Source organism: Linepithema humile, chromosome 2 (genome assembly GCF_040581485.1).
Source record: "Linepithema humile isolate Giens D197 chromosome 2, Lhum_UNIL_v1.0, whole genome shotgun sequence".
Taxonomy (NCBI): Eukaryota; Metazoa; Arthropoda; class Insecta; order Hymenoptera; family Formicidae; genus Linepithema; species Linepithema humile.
Window position 1 is genome coordinate 23,074 of NC_090129.1, and position 14,258 is coordinate 37,331.

Below are 14,258 nucleotides of genomic sequence, written 5' to 3' on the forward strand. Positions count from 1 at the left end.
AAAATTTGCTCAATAAACTCGACAAATTCAATTAATTTAACTCAAGCAATACAAGACAGCGTCGAGTTGTCATGAATCATAAAGGTTCTAGATGGTTATGTCTATCTCATTTTTCGGTCCTAGTGAAACTAACTCGAACTTGAATTATCGTAAACATCCTAAGTAAAGTTAAGTTCAGAAAGAAAGAGAAGAGAAGAAATAGTCTGCTTTGTTCTTTCGTTCGAAGGTAACCGAAGCCCTGAGTGATCGGTTGAAACACGGACTAAGGAATAGAGGGACGGAGCACAAGCTGTACCGGGTGAGCACGTTAGCGATGGGGGGGGCCGCCATATTCGTTTAGTAATCACCACACATAGGGCGGTATTCATAGTCCGTTCTTATATTTAAAATCGTCTTAAGCACGGACTTATATTCGCTCTCTTCGTCACACATAGATTGTGTCTGACGAAGAGAGCGAATATAAGTTCGTTCTTAAGACGATCTTGAATATAAGAACGGACTATGAATACCGCCCATAGAACTCACTATTTGCGTATGTGTGAGAAATGAAAGTCAGATCCTGCGCACAATAAACAAAATAGCAAATAGAAATAGGAATAATTATTAAATATTAGAAATAAGAAATTGGAATTATTTATTTTAAAAATAAAAAAAATAGAAAAAATTAATGCATGAATTAAGAAATAAGAATTGGAACTAATTAATATATTTTATTCTCTTGTTAGGTGTAAAATAATTTCTCTTTTTAATATTAAATGTTTATTGCTATTTCTAATATTTTGTCTACTGTATGCAGAGCCTCAGAGTAATAAAAGTTAAAGTATTTTATAAAATTTGTAGTACAACAATAATAAAACCGCCTAACTTCTTTACGCTTGTCACTCGTTATGTCTAGTGGCACCACACACAAGTGTAACCATGTCACAGACACAGAATCTCTGTGTGAGAATCGCTACATCAATATGGCGGAAAACAGTCCCCCCCCGCACGCTTGAATTACCATCCCCTCTCGCCTAAACTAGGACTTTAGACTCGGTCCCTCTATTCCTTAGTCCGTGGGTTGAAATCATAGGGCTTATTCGTTTTAGCTACACTGGGGCTGCTCTGGTTCTGCTCTACACAGGATAATACAGGACAGATAAATAGTTTGTCCTGTATTATCTTGTTTAGAGCAGACCCAGAGCTGCCCCAGTGCAACTAAAACGAACAAGCCCATAGACGTAGTAAGTGTAAACTGCTCGTGACGTTCGCAGAGTGTCGAGAGAATTTATTAAGAGTAAAAAGACTTTAAATAGAATCCTTTTCTCTGTCACACATATACTTCTAGTTGAGTTGAAAAGAGATAGCAATTCTATTGAAATTGAGCATTTGGTCCATTTCTTATGCATTTGCTTATGGACCAATCAATTTCCTTATGCATATGTTTATGCGACTATGCAAGTTTGTCTGGATAGGACCTTACGGCTTAAAGCTTACTACATCTATTGTAGATCCGGCCTTAGAGATAGGAAACGAGCAGTCTGTACTTGCTACGTCTATGGTTGAAATGTTGCACCCTCTTTGAGTTGTTGTTGTTAATGGATAGTTGCGTTATTGTCACTGTGGCCTAATACTACAAAAGTACATAGCATAGTTCGTATTTTTGACTAATTGTAGTACTGTGATAATAACAATAATAATAATAATAATTATGACGCAGTTGTAGGAAGAAATACTGTTACATTGCAAGTGTGATATTTATTCGATGCCACATTGATATGTCGGCCGATCATCACAGTGGTAAAGGTTACGCTCCTCTTCCACAAAGTATAAGCAATACCGATACAGAGGATGAAGAGGAACACTTAACGCAATCTAATGATATCGCCTATGTACCCCGGATTGATAATAACACAATAGTAGCGGTGAGACATTAGTATATAATCAATACGATAGAAGTATTCACAAAATTACACGTATTGTGTTTGCATAAATTGTAACCTTTAAAAGTATCGAATGAATGGTTTCTTGTAAATTCGTATCACTGATGCCGTCTCATAGATTGTTTATATATTTGTCATAATAATACGTAATTATCTGTTTCTTTTTAGGAGTTACATTCGAATCATGAAAATGGCATGTTTTATCCACTGGATGAAACGAGAAATGTAGGAAATAACGCGAGAAATAGACAAAACACGATTAAATATTACCAGGATGATATACCGATAATGGTAATTGAAGAGAACCAACATGATGACTTTTGGAAAAGAAGAAATATGTCTTACATAAGACGCTTTTGTTTACTTGCCTCTGTATTATTATGCATTGTTACGATAATTATTTTTTTGTATGTATTACCTTGTGACAATTCAATGGTTTGTCCATCGATTATCGAACCGCAATCATCTGTGTCATGGGATAAGTCTCTGCAAGGTATAGGTAAGTTCGATATTATAAGCCACACGTATTGTAAATATTCTCTGTTCTTACTTTTGAATGAAACTGATAACTGTATAAAATAGATAAATTATTTGTACTATATTTTATTTGACAGCGATAATTATTTCATTAAATGATTTATTATATATATATATATTACAATTGTTGTTTTAATTTTCAATCGAGTAATTGAAATGTATTGATTTAAAAAATTACAGAAATACATGGGCCTATTACTATAATACCTGCATCTCCGTACAATCTAATATTTCTTCTTCGTGGTGAACATCTCGGAAAGAATGATACAAATGATAAAGCGATGCATCAAAGACAAATACCTTCGGAAGGAGGAGGAGTTATGTCGATGCAAGGAAATAGTGGATTGCCACTGTGGCTAGTTCCGTTGAAAAGATTCCCTACTAATGTAGATTGCACTAGTATAGACATTGATCGATCTGGAAAGCCTGATTGCATTGTCACTGGTGAACAAGGCCTGCTCGTTAGCATAGAACCAATTGCTGGAACGATTCATTGGAGTTCTACGAGTCACACTTTTTCTAAATTACCAGTTATTTTACCGGACATTGATGCCGATAATATCGAAGACTTGTTGAGCGTAACAATGGATAATGCAAATGTATCGTCTCTTGTTTTTTTATCGGGGAAAACTGGTCAATTGTTGGGACGTTATTCGATTCATAATTGCACCTCTGTTGATATATACAATCTTGTCTCTAATGGCAGCATATCCTATAGTTGTTACGATGGCGATGCAAAGTGTATGTATCGTATAAATGATTCTCCTAGTTTCCAAGAAATGAAACAATAATGTCGCAGTAATGTTACAAATGTTTACTTGTTGCAGATGTAACGAGATTCATGTCTTTGAACGAATTGTTTCGCATCTTAAAAACGCTACGAGTGCGTAAAGACTCTGCGACTGAATTAGCATCGTTACCACGATTGTTCGAAATGGTAAAATTCTACGAAGAAGAATATAGTTGGAAGCCTACGCCTTATCATCGTTTGACTATAGAAAACGAAGGAATATGTCCGGGACAATTTTGTCGCGCCAGTGTAAATTTAACTCTGCAAAAAATAACAAACGAACCGATAACCATTTGGGATCATGTGAGTTCAAACGCATTTGCGTCGAAGCCGGCATTTTTAATAACCTCCGGTAAACCTTATACTTCCGGGTTTGCAATTAAATTTTGGCAATGGATAGATTCGTTATCTGGTCATATGGAAAAAACGACTGTTACGGAGCGGAGACTCGTAGAGAGAGTTTTAATAGTTTTTGTCAACTATACGGATGTTCAAACTATTAATGCTAGTCAAAGTGATGTTGTGCAATTGTGTCACGGGCTTGATTGTCAGCCAAATTTAAATTTGCGGAAGCAGTTTAGCTCTATCGCAGTCGAATATATTAACAATGATGAATTTCCAGAATTGATAAGTTATTGGTCCTCGTACGATGCGGACTCGACGAAAGGATTGACGTCGAAAGTACAAGTTATAAAGATGGATTCTGTAATGTTTAACTTACTACGTGGAAATGTTTAATCATTGTATGATTTTTGTTTATATCTCGCATCTGATGCGTTATTGCATTTCGATTCTATTCATTTCTTCACCACAATTCTGTACTGTGTCGATATACCGCAAACCAATATTTTTTTCACGAACCAAGTGTCGATTGAATATGTTATCGATTGATTTATGCAAGAGACTGCAACTTTTTCCGCTTTTTTACTTACATCAATTACAAAATGTTTAATTAATACATTTTTTTAATTGTATTTAAAATATATTTATTATCCAAGATCTAATCGTGAAGGGATGTATATTGGCAAATTATTTGCTAAATTATTAAGTGTTAATGTGTTCTGTGTTTTATGCTCGTATTTTGAATAGTGCCTTGCTGTATATATTTGTCATGCGTATAATCATTTGTATAAAGCGCAAGAGAAATTTCGGCATTAAACAGATACATTCTTTAGGAGCTTAAGAACGTTATTGAAAGAATATATAAACACATGTGTATGCGCGCGCGCGCGCGTGTGTGTGTGTGTGTGTGTGTATGTGTGTGTGTGTGTGTTCGGCTATAATATAATAGCTTCTTGTAATATTTTATTATATTTATGTTGTATATATTTATATTGTAATTTTTTACAAAGTTTAAATTTTATCATAAGCACGAGCATTACTTGAAGTTTAAATTTTACTAATAGAAGCAATACTTAAAAATGACAATTTCTCATGTATGCAATATCGCAGAATTATGAGTTGAAAATCTTGATCTAGTCATGTGTTAGTATTGTTAAATTCACTCATCGAAGATTGCGCCAAGTTCTATTGCAGGGCTCGGAATTATTTCATCTTTTCGGCCGATTCTCGTGGTATATGCCTCCTTTCCTTTCTTTACCGCGCGCGCGGCAGCCGCTAGGGCCAGCGCCGCCGAGCGTTAGGAGCGGCGTTGTCCGATTAATGTTAAAAAAATATATTAAAATTTTTTTTTTCAATAGCAATAGTACCTCATGAATGACGTGAAAATCTATTGAAATATTTTCACATAATAATTTTAAAAATAAAAAAAAAATATTTTTAAATTTTTTTAACTTTTAATAATTAAGGGAGAAGAACCCAACATTTATCGGATAGCGCCGCTCCTAACGCTCGGCAGCGCTGGCCCTAGTGGCTGCCGCGCGCGCGGTAAGGAGAGGAAAGGAGGCTTATACCACGAGAATCGGCCGAAAAGATGAAATAATTCCAAGCCCTGTTCTATTGTGACTGAGTCATTAATAGATTATTCGATAGATTATAAAATGATTAGTCAAATTTATGAGTCATCGCAAATCAAAAATATTTATTTTAAATAATCGTATATATGTAATACAATTGCTATATTAAATGTATTTATTAGCGAATCAAGTCTCAATGTTTCAATATAGATACAAATTTGAATCAAGGTCATAAGGATCGAACTGATATTAATAGAAAAAAATTGGAAACCATATATTTTCTTCATATGTTTAGGCGAACACAGCGTATATAGTTATATTCTTTTCAATTATTTACTTTTTTTTAATATTAAGATAAATCTTGATTTTAAAGTCTGAATATGCGTGCACGTATGTATGTTATTTTATTTCAATTAAAATAATCTCGGGAATGTGCGATTACCGTACAGTGCTTTTGGTACACATATAATATACTATAGAACTATAGAATTGCTATGAACTTCAAATAATCGGGTATAGAAAGCAATGAAAGACAAGATGCTTTAAGATATATAGAATCTCTGAAATCATTTAATGTATTTATTTTATTTTTCGTTTCGCACAATCATACTTTTTATTACGATGCATATAGTGCACTTACACATACATACTTCCTGCATACTCTAAATGTATAGATATCATACACGATACATCCTGTAGGTTATTGAGTAAAGCATAAATTGTAGCAGATTTGTCATAATTTTAATGAGCAGTGTTATTGCGTCGTCCTCGTCTCTTGCGACTACCACCAGATGGACGGTTTGACGAAGCCCACTGCTCGTAAAAACGCTCGGCCTCGAGCCATTCCTGATACTTGTACCACCATTCTTCCCACTTGATGTAATCGTCGAGGGTGAGGTCGCGAAGATACCCTCTCGCCTTGTAATAGTCATACCGTACGCGCACATCGTCCCAACACTCGAAACCTCTCGGACCTTGCGCTAGAAGCGACTCGGGATAATGCCCGGGAGGTGGGGAATCATAACCCAAGCGCGCAATTCTCTCCTCGCCTTCTATAACGACTTTCATTGCGTTCTCGCCATCTTTTGTGATACGCATGTTTTCCATATCTCTACGATCCACACTCCACTGTGCCATTTTACCAAATCTATAAAAATATCGAAACATTATTATTTATCAATGTTCCAAGAAACTATTCATAATATCGAAATAAACTTGCTGCTTTTATCTGAATTTTATTTTTATAATATTAACTATTGTAGTATTATAATAAAAGATAAAAATTTTTATTACTCAACATGATTTCTATGAAAAAACAATTTACGTAAATATCTACTATATATTCAGAGTTTTGAAGTATGAAGCTAAATACAAATCTATAGTAAAAAAAAATTTTTCAATTCTAAATTGCGAGTCCAACGTGTCAAATAAAAATTCGAAAAATAGATGTTACATATGAAAGCTTTTTCTCAACAAGTTTGGAAAATCTTTATTCTAAAAATTAAAATGTAAATTTTATTTTATTTTAAATCGAGAACAAAATAAAAAATTGAAACAAAATGTAATTAAATTAAAAAATTATTGATACTTTATTTAAATATAATGTGTAAATTAAATTTCCAGAATATAATAAATTTTATTTTGTATTTTATAAAAGTGATACTTCGACTTTCGAAATTTTTATATTGGATTTCAATTAAAAAATTATTGAGTAAAAAGCCCATAGGACGTAAATCTGATAAACAATTCTTAATATGTGCGTCTGTTATATTAGATCTACTAATGCTAAATTTGAAAAATTTTGACTTAAAAATCATTGGATACGTTTTGCGAAAATTTATAGGTGGAAAACTTTTTTTTCTGAAATGACATACATACACACACATATATATATATGTATGTCATATACATATATACATATATATATTAATACTTGAGAGAAAATACAGTAAAAATACTGTAATAATTCCACGAAATACCGTTCGGATAATGTCATTCTTGGTGGTCCAACGTGAGATGTAGTCGAGGAACTGTCGCTATCATCACTAGGCGAGGATTCTGGGGGCGGCCGCATCATTTGTGCTGCTCCATGACTCGTGTGCGTTTTTTCTACTTTTACTGGTTTGCGCATCTACACAATTAAAAAATAAAAATATTTCCAATATATCTTAAAGATTTTCTATGTAATATTACTATAAAAGCAAAGCATTTGGATAAAAAGACACAGAGAAAGCAATTCCAAAATAAAAGTGCAGAAATGGAGAGGAAACAACTAGGTGTACTGGGAGAAGAAGAAAAGTAGGGTAAGTAAAGTATGTAGGGTATGTAGGGTATGTAGGGTATGTAGGGTATGTAGGGTATGTAGGGTATGTAGGGTATGTAGGGTATGTAAGGTATTTAGAGTATTTAGGGTATTTAGGGTATGTAGGGTATGTAGGATATGTAAGGTATTTAGGATATTTAGGATATTTAGGATATTTAGGATATTTAGGATATTTAGGGTATTTAGGGTATGTAGGGTATGTAGAGATAAAACGAGGAATCCTCAAACATATCATAGAAGATGGGATAAAAATTGCTATTTTTGAGTTATTGCGATTTTCTTAATTTTAACGTAATATGCATTTTTTAGGTTGAATTCTAACTTGATGCGTAAAAAATACGGAAGACTATAATTATATCCTAAATAACAGATTATGTGAAAGATAATAGATCTTACCATATAATTAACAAAATAATAATCAAGAGGTAAAGGAATTAAACATTATTTTACCAATGGGATGGGATCTGGTACTCGCGGATCTTCCGGTAATCTGCTGTGATGCTTTTCTTTTCTGCGAATCTTGGATTCTTTCTCCTTAAGAGTCTTGTAATCCTTCTGATGACGCGGTGGCGGCTGTGGTGCCGGCGGTGGCGTACGTGGACGTGGCAAAGGTGGCGACCGCGGTCTGGTACGTGGCGGTAAGGCTCGCGAACTGGACGCTACCACTTCCTTTGGATGTGCTCTAGCCCGAACCGGAGTGATCGATCTTGAACGTGAGCGAGATGGTGGTGCAACGCGTCGTCGTTCTTTCGGCGAACAAACGGAACACGATCTATCGGAACATGTACTGCCTGTGCTAGGGCTACGTGCAGTCGGTCTGCCTCTAGTGTGCTCGCGGGAAGAACGTTCACGCGGTGATCGCGGACTTCTTACTCGTGGAGTGCGCGGACGTGGACTGTGAGGACTACGAGGTCTAGGGCTTTTCGGACTTCTGGGATGTCCTCTACTGGGTTCACCACTGCTGGTACCGCCAACATACAACTCTTTGTATCCGCTGTGACGCCATCTATTCGGATCTCTCTCCTCCGCTTCCAACAATTTTTTATTCCAATAGCTTGATTGTGACTCGCGTGCTTTACGCATCACGTTGTCTATTTCTTTTCGCTTAGAACTTTCGCCATGCGGTCGAGGTTGAGATACACTCGTGTCCATTCGTAGCCTGCTTGAACTACTGCCGCTACCACTGCCACCTCTTCTTCTATCATAATCTCGAGAAGACATTCCTAATAGAAATTTTGTTGTTTTATATCTTACTTATATACATACATACATATAAACACACATGCACATATATATAGCAAAATTGTTGTAAACTAATATTTACCTTGTAGTAAAAATGCAAGATGGAAGACCAAGGATATAGCAGAAAATATTTGATGCGTAAAACACAGGTGTAGATATCAATAACGTAAATTCCCAGTAGACAATGCTGCAACCATAAGGGTAATATTCCGATCGCTGCAAACGTGCCAAAAGACCGCTGGAAATACCAGAAGCACTCGTCCTTAGGAACGATTTGGCCTAAGTGTGAAAAATTCTACATGTCACAAAATCTGGTACAAGCGTCGTTGAGTCGAAACGTTAAAGTTAGCATTTTCTAAAGTGCATTTTTTGGGGGGTTTTTTCTCACGTAAATCCGAATTACGACAGTCCACATATATATGTATGTATGCATATATATATGTACATATATATATATACATAAATACGTCTCCGCTGCGAAACGTACATCACCGACATGCGATGCCTTACCGTCGGCCACTCACCGCACGTCCAGAGATCCATACGTGCCGCCGACCTTTCGCGTGCGCGCGCGAATCAAACCGGTCAGAGTTCCCCGAAAACTCGAGATTATCACGTGCTGCCGCGCGCGTGCACGTTCACGACACCGTCGGCGAATCGGAAAACGAACGTTGCGATGTCCGATTGCGATTCTCGCGTCCGAAAGCGCACATCTCATTCGAGCATCGCCCGAATATCGCGTTATGATAGTTGACGTTGCGTCAACGACACTCGCGGTGGATAGAGTGCGCCGCGCGCCCGATTTGGCTTCATTTAGCCGGCCAACGGTCGAGTGAACACAGCTCGTATCACGCGAATGGACGTCATCGTCAGTAGGCATTGCCTCCGTGACACATTGCCAGTGTCACGACGAAAACCGTGGCACATTGCCGGTCAATTCATAGTCACTCGCGACGCGACATTCTAACTGTTATTTCTTCTATAGATGGCTATCCCTACTGAGGGGACAGTATCACTTTTTAACGCAACATCCGTAGCTCGAACGACGCCACGATGCTGCGTACGTCAAAGCTCTCGCGCGCGCGAGCTTTTGTCGCGACAACGATACTGCTGCACGTGCCGAGGCAACACTGCTCGAGAAAAACATTACCCGGGTAACGTCGCGATAGACTCATCCGTCGCGGCGAAATGCTTCGAGAGAGGTTCGCCCGAGGGGAGAGAAGCCGTATGTAACCGATACGAATTGCGCGCGCGCGCTCGCTCGTGTCAGCCTCCTTCGCTTCTTCACTTCGTAAAAGCGAAGGTCGGCAGCCCGTCTTCTCGCTCCCATTTTCTCTCTCTCTCTCGTACGTTCTCTTTCACTCTCACTCTCTCTCTCTCTCTTTCTCTCTCTCTCTTTCTCTCTCTCTCTCGCCGTTTGCTGCGTACAAGTTTGCGCATCAGATTTCTCTCTCCCTCTCAGCATCGACTTCTTACTCAATACCGCCGTCACACAACTTTAATTCGGATACGTTGCCTTTTCTCGCGTGCACGCACGTTAGCACCTGCGATCGTGCTAATTCGCGTCCGATGAAAACATTCGCAATGGGAACGTCCCACGACTGACCGCGCGCGCGACGACGGCGTTCAATGCGACACCAAAAATCAATCGCTCATTTAGCAATCGCGCGAAATGATCCGATCCAGGTTGATATTTTGTGCCGGGAGCCCGGCGTATATCTCGCGGGACGGACACTCACTTTTTTAACGCGACAGCCCGATAACTTGCATTTTCTGGCACGTGTCCCGGCGATTCACTGTCGCGTGATGTCGATATGTTCACAATGCAGCTCACACAGGAGATGTTCTTCTCCATCGTCTACTAGGGGTGTAAACATAGAATAGATAGTAAACTCCATTTATCGCTAGTGATGCCGTCCGTCGATCTAGCTGATTGGTCGATCGGCACATATCGCGAATCGGATTGGTTCGCAGTGATAAACAGGCTGCTCCATCTTGCGGAGAGCTTATTCGTAATTTGTAAACAGATCACGAATGATTGCTGACGGTGAATGTTACGTATATATTCGTTTAAGTATTCATTTAATCACATTGAGACGGAAGAAGTAAAAATGGTAATTGTTGTCGGTTTTGAGGGTAGTGCAAATAAACTAGGTGTGGGAATAATTCGTGATCAGCAAGTATTATCGAATATACGACATACTTATGTTACTCAACCGGGAGAAGGTATAACCTCTAAAAACATATAATAAATTTTTCTGTCTTTTATTATAGACTTATAGAGACCGAGAGCTTACTTGTAGCCTTTTAATCTTTTCTTTGTACAATACGTTGTATATATTCAAATTTTTATCACTATATAATTCTCACTAATGTGTATGAGTGTTTGCGCACAATTAATAATAACTTTTTATCTACACTAATTTGCGATCTGCAAATTATTTTTTCTTTAGGTTTTCTACCTCGAGAGACAGCACTACATCATAGAAAATTTATATTAGATATTTTGCAAAAAGCCTTAGATGATGCAAAAATTAACTTGAAAGATATAGATGTTGTTTGTTATACAAAAGGACCAGGAATGGGAGCACCTCTAACAGTTGCCGCTGTAGTAGCTAGAACTATTGCTCAATTATGCAATAAACCTATAGTAGCAGTCAATCACTGCATTGGTCACATTGAGATGGGACGTTTAATCACTAATAGTGAAAATCCTATTGTTTTGTACGTTTCTGGTGGAAATACTCAAATTATTGCGTATTCTCAACAGAGATATCGCATTTTTGGTGAGACAATCGACATAGCGGTTGGAAATTGCCTAGATAGATTTGCAAGACTATTGAAGCTTTCAAATGATCCCAGTCCTGGATATAATATAGAACAGTTGGCAAAAAAGTAAGTAGATTTATACACTTGATTGCCATTCTAAGAATTTTGAATCAAAATTCTTGATAAATATTAATTTTTTGAATCACATGTATGGAATTGTGAATGCTGAATTCAATTAAAATTTGTGCAAAAAGGGGTGGAAAGCTAGTACCTTTGCCATATGTTGTGAAAGGGATGGACATATCATTCTCTGGTATTTTAAGTCACATAGAGGAACATCTTTTCCAATGGTTCGATACGAAAACTTTTACTCCTGAAGATTTGTGTTTCTCCTTGCAAGAGACTGTGTTTGCCATGCTCATTGAAATTACAGGTAACTCCAATTGGACAAATCTACTCAGTGGTTGAAATAAGAAAAAGACTAATAGGAATATATTTCTACAAGACTTTTTCTTGGCATATCTCATAAAAAAAAACATTCCCTATAACTTTTGAATCAAAAAACAAAAGAAAGTAGATCAAATTACCAAGCACTTTGTACCAGTAATTTATCTAATTCTTTACATTCCGTAAAAAATTCAACAACTCGATAATAAAATTAAAAAATTTTAATTCTGAAAAGTGAACATTGCATTTTATTATATAACATATCAATATTTTTCCAAATTTAATAACATTGTATACTTCGTAGTTTAATAAAGTATGATATTGCTTGAAACAATTGTCTGGAGTCTATGAAAATGTTATGTGTAGCATAACTCAATTTTCGAATTATGAGACTTGAAAATTCAATCAATTGAAAAACAAACAAAGTGAAAGATAATAATAAGCGTTATTAAATTTGAATAGCGCAATATGCCATTAATTAGTGATGTTTTTTGGTCTAAAAATTCAGTGGGGATGCATTATATCACCGCATATTACTTCACTTCGAACACTGAATCTATTTTGTATTTTGCATGCTTGCATGCTTAAAATGAAATAACATTGCAGAGCGCGCAATGGCTCACATAGGATCAAACGAGGTACTGATAGTCGGTGGTGTAGGATGTAATGAAAGACTGCAAGAAATGATGGGTGTCATGTGTAAAGAAAGGAATGCGACTCTTTACGCAACGGATGAGCGATTCTGCATAGACAACGGTGTTATGATCGCGGTTGCTGGATTGCTGCAGTATAAATGTAAGGGCAGCACTCCTTGGATGCAAACTACTTGCATTCAAAGATATAGAACGGACGATGTACATGTTTTTTGGAGAGAATAAAACATTTTTAAATAAATTTTTCTTTTATTCAATCAAAACAATTTTCTCATTTAGTAATTAAGCAAAAGTAGATGACGATCAATATTGAACATCTCTCAGTTTGTGTACGTTTCGTACTCGTTTCTTGCACGTACGGAATCAATAATGCCTTAACACTCTTTCGAGGCGAGTACATCATGTCCGAATATTCATATAGATCACGACTATTGGTGAAAAATATAAAACAACATTTTTGTTGACTAATTTGTTTACTGTGTGTATGGGTTTTTATTATTATAATATTTTAACTTTACATATTTTTAATCCCTCACACATTTAAAGGTATCAAACTGTCAAATACAATTCTAAATCATGTACAAATATTGATACTATGCGCCCGCTCTGAATTGTCAAAATTTGCTTTAACTTGATGTGTTAAGGTGCATTATTGATTTTCGGTGTATATAGATATATATACATGGAATCGCCCCCGCTCCGAAAACGCTGCTTCGTCACTGAAACGGGATGTGAGGAACGACGCGCAATCCGAGGCGCACAGGGTGGTTTGGGATTATCGCCGAGGCAGGCGCACCGCTGGCTTGCGTCCAAGTAGTACCTCTGTCGGCGCCAACGATAGTTACAGCGGTAGAGGCTGTATCGTCACCTCTACTATTACCAGAAGCGACTAACGGTAGCTGATTGTAGTAGAAGTAGTAGTACAGTGTTTGAACGATTGTCTCGATTGTTCTTCGATTGCGTGACATTTTCCTCTTCTTTCTCTTTGCTTATCTCAACCGCTAACCGTGCGCAATCAATAACAGCAACGCAATTTTTTTCATTGTTATTTCCGCCGTTCATAAGTTGTTCCTGTTTATTCTGTCGCGGCCGAATATTTCCATGTTCGAACGTCCGTTGGTCCGGCAGACGAAACATCTCCGAAGCAAAGGAGCATTGAACATCTTCGCGTTTGTACTCCAAACAAACGACCGTGTCATATTACGCTTAATCGATAGGCGCGCGAGGTGTTGATCACAGCGCTCGGCGTGAAGCAAGTGGTGATAGTGTCAGTACAATCGCTGTTGTCATCGTCATCGTCGTCGTCGTCGTCATCACCACTGTTGCCATCGCCGTTGTCATCGTCATCGTCATCGCCAACGTCATCGTCATCGTCATTGCGAACGTCATCGTCGTCGTCGTCGTCGTCGTCTCCATCGTCTCCATCGTCTCCATTGCGAACATCGCGACTCGTCATCGTAGTTTTCATCACAAACATCGTGATTTCGCCACGCAATGAGATGCGACTCTCCAGCGCGACACAATGACGAGACGCTGTTTTCTTAAAATCGACTAGTAATCGCGCCTGAAATAAAAGAGAGAGGTAAGTAACGGAAACAGATTTGTATGCAATTTGTATCGCTTTAGTTGCTACTGGCCTGTTTCGCGCAAGTCTTTTAT

General features: G+C 37.5%; 4 protein-coding genes across 13 annotated transcripts in view; 3 read left to right on the plus strand and 1 right to left on the minus strand.

Annotated features, from left to right (window-relative positions):
• The first annotated feature begins 1,488 nt into the window (after nt 1-1,488).
• On the plus strand, nt 1,489-5,351 carry LOC105673690 (uncharacterized). 2 transcript variants are annotated; one of them, XM_012369496.2, is made up of 5 exons: nt 1,489-1,632; nt 1,700-1,904; nt 2,091-2,421; nt 2,640-3,200; nt 3,287-5,351. In XM_012369496.2, exons 2-5 carry the CDS (start codon nt 1,758-1,760, stop codon nt 3,985-3,987), a joined length of 1,740 nt encoding a protein of 579 aa, XP_012224919.1. In that variant the 5' UTR covers nt 1,489-1,632; nt 1,700-1,757; the 3' UTR covers nt 3,988-5,351. The 2 variants fall into 2 exon arrangements, with proteins under 2 accessions (XP_012224919.1, XP_012224920.1); XM_012369497.2 differs by having other exon boundaries at nt 1,490-1,620.
• Nucleotides 5,352-5,706: 355 nt separating this feature from the next.
• Nucleotides 5,707-10,620, minus strand: LOC105673701 (serine/arginine repetitive matrix protein 1). Of its 3 annotated transcripts, none has more exons than XM_012369512.2 (5): nt 10,470-10,620; nt 8,813-9,009; nt 7,939-8,711; nt 7,145-7,296; nt 5,707-6,312 (listed from the first exon to the last, which is right to left on the minus strand). In XM_012369512.2, exons 3-5 carry the CDS (start codon nt 8,707-8,709, stop codon nt 5,907-5,909), a joined length of 1,329 nt encoding a protein of 442 aa, XP_012224935.1. In that variant the 5' UTR covers nt 8,710-8,711; nt 8,813-9,009; nt 10,470-10,620; the 3' UTR covers nt 5,707-5,906. The 3 variants fall into 3 exon arrangements, with proteins under 3 accessions (XP_012224935.1, XP_067205091.1, XP_067205090.1); XM_067348990.1 differs by lacking the exon at nt 10,470-10,620 and adding an exon at nt 9,241-9,728; XM_067348989.1 differs by lacking the exon at nt 10,470-10,620 and having other exon boundaries at nt 8,813-9,728.
• Nucleotides 10,621-10,725: 105 nt separating this feature from the next.
• On the plus strand, nt 10,726-12,840 carry Tcs3 (Probable tRNA N6-adenosine threonylcarbamoyltransferase Tcs3). Its single transcript, XM_012369514.2, has 4 exons — nt 10,726-10,956; nt 11,184-11,625; nt 11,754-11,932; nt 12,553-12,840. The coding sequence occupies exons 1-4, from the start codon at nt 10,782-10,784 to the stop codon at nt 12,822-12,824; spliced, it is 1,068 nt and encodes a 355-aa protein (XP_012224937.1). The 5' UTR covers nt 10,726-10,781; the 3' UTR covers nt 12,825-12,840.
• Nucleotides 12,841-13,015: 175 nt separating this feature from the next.
• Nucleotides 13,016-14,258, plus strand: part of Shab (Shaker cognate b) — a 39,880-nt gene continuing 38,637 nt past the window's right edge. For 6 of the 7 annotated variants that reach the window (XR_010888405.1, XR_010888406.1, XM_067348976.1 and 3 more), the window contains exon 1: nt 13,016-14,181. The gene's annotated coding sequence lies outside the window, so the exon portion shown is untranslated. The remainder of the gene's footprint in view (nt 14,182-14,258) is intronic. The other variant, XM_067348978.1, reaches the window with a different exon arrangement.

Excerpts from the sequence above, each read along its gene's own strand:
- Tcs3 (XM_012369514.2), top strand. The coding sequence starts at position 10,782 with ATGTTACGTATATATTCGTTTAAGTATTCATTTAATCACATTGAGACG. Across the intron at positions 11,626-11,753 it reads ATAGAACAGTTGGCAAAAAA|GGGTGGAAAGCTAGTACCTT; the intron begins GTAAGTAGATTT and ends TTGTGCAAAAAG. Across the intron at positions 11,933-12,552 it reads CATGCTCATTGAAATTACAG|AGCGCGCAATGGCTCACATA; the intron begins GTAACTCCAATT and ends ATAACATTGCAG.
- LOC105673701 (XM_012369512.2), bottom strand. The coding sequence starts at position 8,709 with ATGTCTTCTCGAGATTATGATAGAAGAAGAGGTGGCAGTGGTAGCGGC. Across the intron at positions 7,297-7,938 it reads TACCAGATCCCATCCCATTG|ATGCGCAAACCAGTAAAAGT; the intron begins GTAAAATAATGT and ends TTAATTGTGTAG. Across the intron at positions 6,313-7,144 it reads AGAATGACATTATCCGAACG|ATTTGGTAAAATGGCACAGT; the intron begins GTATTTCGTGGA and ends ATATTTTTATAG.
- LOC105673690 (XM_012369496.2), top strand. The coding sequence starts at position 1,758 with ATGTCGGCCGATCATCACAGTGGTAAAGGTTACGCTCCTCTTCCACAA. Across the intron at positions 1,905-2,090 it reads ATAATAACACAATAGTAGCG|GAGTTACATTCGAATCATGA; the intron begins GTGAGACATTAG and ends GTTTCTTTTTAG. Across the intron at positions 3,201-3,286 it reads TTACGATGGCGATGCAAAGT|ATGTAACGAGATTCATGTCT; the intron begins GTATGTATCGTA and ends TACTTGTTGCAG.